We start from the raw sequence: 7,500 nt of genomic DNA on the forward strand, positions 1-7,500 counted from the left end.
CACCACCACCACCACCACCACCACCACCACCACCACCACCACCCACCACCACCACCACCACCACCACCACCACCACCACCACCACCACCACCACCACCACCACCACCACCACCACCACCACCACCACCACCACCACCACCACCACCACCACCACCACCACCACCACCACCACCACCACCACCACCACCACCACCACCACCACCACCACCACCACCACCACCACCACCACCACCACCACCACCACCACCACCACTCACCACCACCACCACTACCACCACCACCACTATCACCACTACTACCACTACTACTATTATTACTACTACTACTACTACTACTACTACTACTACTGCTGCTACTACTACTTGTACTACTACTACTACTACTACTACTACTCCTACTAAAAATATAGACTGAGGGGAGAAAGAGCATGTAACTGACCTGAGTGGAAAAGGGGAAAAGAGGGGAAGTTACGTAGTAGTTTCTTGTCTTTTCCTCCGCTCAGTCTATCTTTTTTACCCTTTTCTCCCCTCAGTCTATTTTTCCCCTCACATTATCTCACTTAACCTAATCTAACGTAACCAAACCCCTTAATTATCTTTTCTTTTCCCCTCTCCCCTCATTCCCCTCTCTCCCCTCATCAACCTAAACACACACCACCACTCATTCCCCTCGTTATGTAATATCCCTGTTTCCCCTCACTTTTTGTCTCAGGTCAGTTATTTTCCTTCGTTTTATCTTAATCTATCTTTGCCTTTTCCCCTCATATTTCCCCTCATATTATCTAATCTAACCTAAACAAACTTAAAAACACGTTATTTCCCTTTTTCCCTCATTAATTCTTTTTTTAGTTTTTTCTTTTCCCCTCATTCTTCATTTATTCCCTTTCCCCTCTCATGTTAGCGCATTCGTCGTATTTTTTTCCTTTTTCCCCTCATTTTTTCCTTTTTCCCCTCAAATTTACTCATTCATATTTTTCTTTATATTTTTCCTCAACTCTTCATAGTTTTCCTTTTTCCCCTCATATTAACTATTCATTTTTTCTTTTCCCCTCTCACGTTTCCTTTTTTCCCCTTACAGAAATTCTCATTCTTTATTTTTTTCTTTCCCCTCACATTTTTCTTTTTCCCCTCACATAACTGATTCTTTAATTTATTTTTCCCCTCAAATCTTAACTAACCATTTAAACAACGAAATTTCCCGTTTTCCCCTCTTTTTCTAGTTAGTTTCCTTGTTTTCCATCAATTTTTCTTCATTTTCCCCTCACATTATTTTCTTTTTCCTCCCAAATGTATCCTTTTCCTCCCTTTTCCCCTCAGATCAGTTAGTTTCCTTCTACTTCCCCTCTTTTCCCCCTCACAGTAAGTAGCCACCGAGGGAAGGACTCTTGTGCCAGTACCTCTTTCCCCTCAGATCAGTTAGTTTCCCTCTTTCATCCTCTTTTTCCCCTCAGATCAGTTTCCTTCTTTTCTCCTTTTTCCCCTAAGATCAGTTAGTTCCCTTGTATTTCCCCTCTTTTTCCCCTCCCAGCAAGTATTCACCGAGGGAAGGACCCTTGTGTCAGTACCTTTTCCCCTTGGATCAGCTAGTTTCCTTTTTCCTCCTTTTTCCCTTTTCCCTCAGATCAGTTAGTTTCTTTGTATTTCCCCTCTAGTTTCTTTCTATATACCCTCTTTCCCCTCAGATCAGTTTCCTTGCATTTCCCCTCTTTTTCCCCTCAGATCAGTTTTCTTACATTTCCCCTCAGATCAGTTTCCTTACATTTCCCCTCTTTTTTCCCCTCAGATCAATTTCCTTACATTTCCCCTCAGATGAGTTTCCTTACATTTCCCCTCAGATGAGTTTCCTTGCATTTCCCCTCTTTTTCCCCTCCCAGTACTCACCGAGGGAAGGACTCTTGTGCCAGTAGCCATCGCGCACCTCGAGGTAATCCGTGGCACACCCGTCACTACTGAAGATGTCCATGGTGGTGATGTTCAAGACGATGCGCTCCCCGTGGGTCGCCGTGATGTGCCACTCGCATTTCTCTCCCCCGGGTGGCGGCGCGGAGTTCACATACGAAGGGGAGGAGAACACTGCACTGGTCTCCTGGTATGTCCTGCCGCACTCTGGGGGGGAGGGGAAAAGGTGTCAGGTGAGGGGAGGTGAATTTAACCCCTTCAGTAAGTAAATTGGTCTAATGGTGCACAGGTCTCAAGGTTACTATGTGTCCCGGTACTGAAGGGGTTAAAATTGTGAGGACTGTGGGTATTAATCTTGTGACCTCCATAGACCCTTGCTAATGTCAATAAAATGGTCTAATGGTACACAAATCTCACCTAATGTCAATAAAATGGTCTAATGGTACACAAATCTCACCTAATGTCAATAAAATGGTCAAATGGTACACAAATCTCAAGGTAAGAATGTGTCCCAGTACTGAAGGGGTTAAAATAATGAAGACAGTGGCTATTAATCTTGTGACCTCCATAGACCCTTCCTAATGTCAATAAAATGGTCTAATGGTACACAAATCTCAAGGTAAAAATGTGTCCCAGTACTGAAGGGGTTAAGGTGAGCCAAACAGTAATAGACCTTGCCACCACTGCACGACTGCCTCCTAACCTAACCTAACCTAACCTAACCTAACCTAACCTAACCTAACCTAACCTAACCTAACCTAACCTAACCTTGCCTTGCTACAGTGTGGAGGGACAGATTACCACAGTGGAAGGCTGACCACTATTCTACTATAGTGTGTGTGGGGAAAAAGAGGAAAAGTAAGGGGAAAAGTGGTAACAAGGTGAGGGGAAACGAGGTGAGGGGAAAAAATCAGTAAAAAGAAAAAATAAATGAGAAGAGACGAGAGAGAGAGAGAGAGAGAGAGAGAGAGAGAGAGAGAGAGAGAGAGAGAGAGAGAGAGGATGAGAAAGAGGACAACAGGTGCTTGAAGAGAGTAAGTGAGAGAATTAGTAAGCGAGAGAGAGAGAGAGAGAGAGAGAGAGAGAGAGAGAGAGAGAGAGAGAGAGAGAGAGAGAGAGAGAGAGAGAGAGAGAGAGGTGAAAAGCTTAAGACTCTGCCACTTAAACGAAAATTGGACTAACAAGAGTAAATAAGAAGTAAACAAACCTGGATAAAGAAGAAGAAGAAGAAGAAGAAGAAGAAGAAGAACAAAACAACGAGAACAAGAAGAAGAGCAAGAAAATGAACAACAATAAGAAGAAGAAGAAGAAGAAGAATGAGGAAGTATAAAGAAATGAGAGAGAGAGAGAGAGAGAGAGAGAGAGAGAGAGAGAGAGAGAGAGAGAGAATGAAAGAAATGGAAAGAATGAGAGAGATCACGCGACCAGAATGATACTAGAGAGAGAGAGAGAGAGAGAGAGAGAGAGAGAGAGGAAGAACCACTCATACACTTACTCACTTGCCAGAAAAATAAGAATAAACACGAGAGAGAGAGAGAGAGAGAGAGAGAGAGAGAGAGAGAGAGAGAGAAATGAGGTAAAAGATAAGACAAATGAATGAACAAACGAAAAGAAAATAGAAAAAATAGAAGAAGAGGAAGAAGAAGAAGAAGAAGAAGAAGAAGAAGAAGAGGAAGAAGAAGAAGACATGCAACACTTCAAAGACGAAGAAGATAAAAGAAGAAAAGAAAGAAAAAAAAACATCAAAGGAAAAAAGATAAGGAATGATGAGAGAGAGAGAGAGAGAGAGAGAGAGAGAGAGAGAGAGAGAGAGAGAGAGAGAATGGAATGTCTTAAAGAAAATATAGAAAAAAAAATAGGAAATAGGAGGAGGAGGAGGAGGAGGAGACTAATAACAATAAGACGAAGAAGAAGAAGAAGAGGAGGAGGAGGAGGAGGAGGAGGAACGTTCAGGAAATGAAAGGAAGATGGCGAGGAGGAGGAGGAGGAGGAGGAGGAGGAGGAAGAGGAGAGGAGATGGAGGAGACGAAGAATTATGAGGAGGAGGGAAGGTTATGTGGAAGAGGAAGAGGAGGAGGAGGAGGAGGAGGAGGAGGAGGAGGAGGAAAAGGAAAATGACAAGAAGATGGAGGGAAAAACATCAGAAGAAGAAGAGGAAGAAGAAGAATGAAGAGGAAAACAAAATAAGAGAGAGAGAGAGAGAGAGAGAGAGAGAGAGAGAGAGAGAGAGAGAGAGAGAGAGAGAGAATATGTGTGCGAAAACGAAAAAAAAAAAAAAAAAAAAAAGTGAGGGAAAAAAAGTGAGGGGAAAGTGAGGGGACTTACTTGGACACTTGTAGAGGAGGTTGGTCTGGGCGATGTCTCCCTCAGATAGCCTAATCCGCTGTCCAATTTCCGGCAACTCGGCCTGATTCGGTTCTGGCCGGGGCCGAATCGTATCTAGGTACGTAGACTGAGGGGAAAAGTGAGGGGAGATATGGGTGAGTGAGGGGAAATTAATAGGGGGGGAGGAGTGAAGGAAATTAATGGGGAGGAGGAGGGAATTAATGGGGAGGAGTGAGGGAATTAATGGGGGGAGTGAGTGAGGGGAAAAGTAATGGGTGAGTGAGGAACTTATGGGGGGAGTGAGGGGAAATTATCGGGGGTGAGTGATGGGAAATTATGGGAGGAGTGAGTGAGGGGAAACGATGTGTTAATGGAATGAGGGGAAATAGTGGGTGAGTGAGGGGAAGTGAAGGGAGGTAGTGGGAGAGTGATTGGGTTAGTGAAGGGAAATGGGAAATAATGAGTGAGTGGGGAAATAATGGGTGAGTGAGGGGAAATAATGGGTGAGTGAGGGGAAATAACGGGAGAGCTAGTAAGAGTTTTAGTAAGGGGAAATGATGGGGGTAAGTGCCGAGAGGAAGTAATGGGGGAGTGAGGGGAAATAATGTGTGAATGAGGGGAAATGAGTGGAAAGAATGGGTGAGTGAGGGGAAGTGATAATGGTGTGAGTGAGTGAGGGGAAGTAATGGAAAAGTGAGCGATTGGGTCAGTAAGGGGAAATGATGGGGCTAAGTGAGTGAGGGAAAAATGAGGGGTGTGTGTGTGAGGGGAAGGGAATTAATGGGAATCAATGAAAAGACAGTGAGGGGAAATAACTAGTGATTGAGGGAAGTGAGGGGAAATAATGAGTGGGTTAGTGAGGGGAAATGAGAAGGAAATATTCGATGAGTAAGAGGACGTGAGGGGAAATGATAGGAGTGAGTGAGGGGAAGTAAGAAGGAAATAATGGGTGAGGGGAAATAATGGAGTGAGTGAGGAAAGTGAGAAGGAAATAAAGGGCTAATGAGGGGAAATAATGGGTGAGTGAGGGGAAAAACAAATAATGGGTGAGGGGAAATAATGGAGTGAGGAGAAAGTGAGAAGGAAATAAAGGGCTAGTGAGGGGAAATAATGGGAGTGAATAAATGGGTTAGTGAGGGGAAGTGGGAAGGAAACAATGGGAGTAGGTCAGTGAGGGGAAATAATGGCGAGAGTGATTGAGGGGAAGCAGTGGTTAGTGAGGAAATAATGGTCAGTGAGGGGAAATAAAGGTAAATAATGGGAGTGAGTGAGGGGAGAGTGGGTAAGTAGGTAAATGGGTGAGTGGAAAGAGGTAAGAGAGAAAATGAGGGGAAATGATGGAAGAGAGAGAGGAAAGTGAGGGGAAATAATTTAGGGGGAGTTGCGGTTATGAAGAGGGGTAGGGGAAAAGTGAGGGGAGGAGAGAGGGGAAAAAGAGAGACGGAAAGAAGGGATGGTGTGAATGGGAAAAAGGAAAAATAAGGGGAAAATGGTAACATAGTGAGGGGAAACGAGGTGAGGGGAAAAATTAGCAAAAAGAAAAAAATAAATGAAAAGAGGGGAGAAGAAGATAAATGAGAGAGAGAGAGAGAGAGAGAGAGAGAGAGAGAGAGAGAGAGAGAGAGAGAGAGAGAGTTGGGTACACGACTTGAAGGGTAAGTGAGGGGAAGTGAGAGGGTGAGGGGAAAGATAAGGTAAGAGGGCTAAGTAGAGGGGAGAGTGAAGGACAGGTAAGAAGAGGTCAGAGGGGAGAGAGGGAGAGGGGATAAGGAGGTATGGAAGAGGAGAGAGGAATGAGGGGAGTAATTCAAGGAGGAGGAGGAGGAGGAGGAGGAGGAGGAGGAGGAGGAGGAGGAGGAGGAGGAGGAGGAGACTTAAAGGAAGGAAGAGGAAATGAAAAAACAATAAAATAGAGAGAGAGAGAGAGAGAGAGAGAGAGAGAGAGAGAGAGAGAGAGAGAGAGAGAGAGAGAGAGAGAGAGAGAGACTTTACGAGGGAAATAATGCCATACTAAAAAAATAAGAAAAATAAAACAGACATTTTTGAGGGGAAATTCTGAGGGGAAATATTGAGGGGAAATTTTCTTGAGAGCCCTCCAGGAAATTTTAGAGGGGGGGAGGGGAAGGAAAGGGGGGAGAGAAGGCTGATAATATAGTTGGAAGAGAAAGAAGAGGGGAAAAAACGAGAGAGAGAGAGAGAGAGAGAGAGAGAGAGAGAGACTTGTAATAATGTGAGAGGGGAGAAACAAGGGGAAACATGATAAAGAGCGGACATAGAAGAGAGAGAGAGAGAGAGAGAGAGAGAGAGAGAAATAAAGATAGATGGGTAATGATGTTTTTAAAGAAAGTGGTGATAAATTCTCTCTCTCTCTCTCTCTCTCTCTCTCTCATAATATTTTCACTTCAATTTTACGTTCATAATTTTTTCATCTATCTCTCTCTCTCTCTCTCTCTCTCTCTCTCTCTCTCTCATAAACATATCTTTCCTTATCTCTCAATTTTATCATTCAATCATTTAAGCACAAAAAAATATGACTCTCTCTCTCTCTCTCTCTCTCTCTCTCTCTCACCATGGCGAAGGTGGCGCGGGCGTAGTGCATGATGGAGTTAAAATCATATCGAAGACCAAGAGAGTTCACTTCTTCTGCTGTCAGTTTGTTGAAATTGTAGTCTTGGCCTGTGAGGGGAGACACAGAGGGGAAGGTTAGTGGTGGTGGTGGTCCTGGTGGTGGTGGTGGTGGTGGTAGTGGTGCTGGTGGTGGTGAAGGGAATATGAGGGAAAGGAAAGACGGGAGAGGAAAGTGAGGGGAAAAATTTGGGGAAAATATTCTCTCTCTCTTTCGACGTCTTAATGGGGGTGATGATGACGGCGATTATCTCTCTCTCTCTCTCTCTCTCTCTCTCTCTCTCTCTCTGAAGTGGGTGAAGGAGAAAGACAAGGAGGAGGAGGAGATGTGCTCCCTATCCCTTCCTCTCTCTCTCTCTCTCTCTCTCTCTCTCTCTCTCTCTCATCAAAGTGTTTATTTGTGTGCGAAACAAAAGGAGTAGTGTGTGTGTGTGTGTGTGTGTGTGTGTGTGTGTGTGTGTGTGTGTGTGTGTGTGTCTGGCTCTACCTGCCAAATTCTCTCCTCCTCCTCCTCCTCCTCCTCTACTCTTTCAACTTGTGTTTTTTCTCCTCCTCCTCCTCCTCCTCCTCTTCCTCCTGATTACCTCATCTTCCCCTCATTAACTCTCTCCTCCTCCTCCTCCTTTCCTCCTCCTCCTCCTCCTCCTCTTCT

At 44.6% G+C, this 7,500-nt stretch overlaps 1 protein-coding gene across 1 annotated transcript in view; it reads right to left on the bottom strand.

Annotated features, from left to right (window-relative positions):
• LOC123500876 (tolloid-like protein 2) overlaps positions 1–7,500 on the bottom strand; it is a 72,453-nt gene that overhangs the window by 24,192 nt on the left and 40,761 nt on the right. The window contains 3 exon segments of the mRNA XM_045249462.1: positions 1,881–2,105; positions 4,224–4,350; positions 6,793–6,899. Coding sequence (XP_045105397.1) covers positions 1,881–2,105; positions 4,224–4,350; positions 6,793–6,899 — 459 coding nt within the window.

This window comes from Portunus trituberculatus, chromosome 8 (genome assembly GCF_017591435.1).
Source record: "Portunus trituberculatus isolate SZX2019 chromosome 8, ASM1759143v1, whole genome shotgun sequence".
NCBI classification, from domain to species: Eukaryota; Metazoa; Arthropoda; class Malacostraca; order Decapoda; family Portunidae; genus Portunus; species Portunus trituberculatus.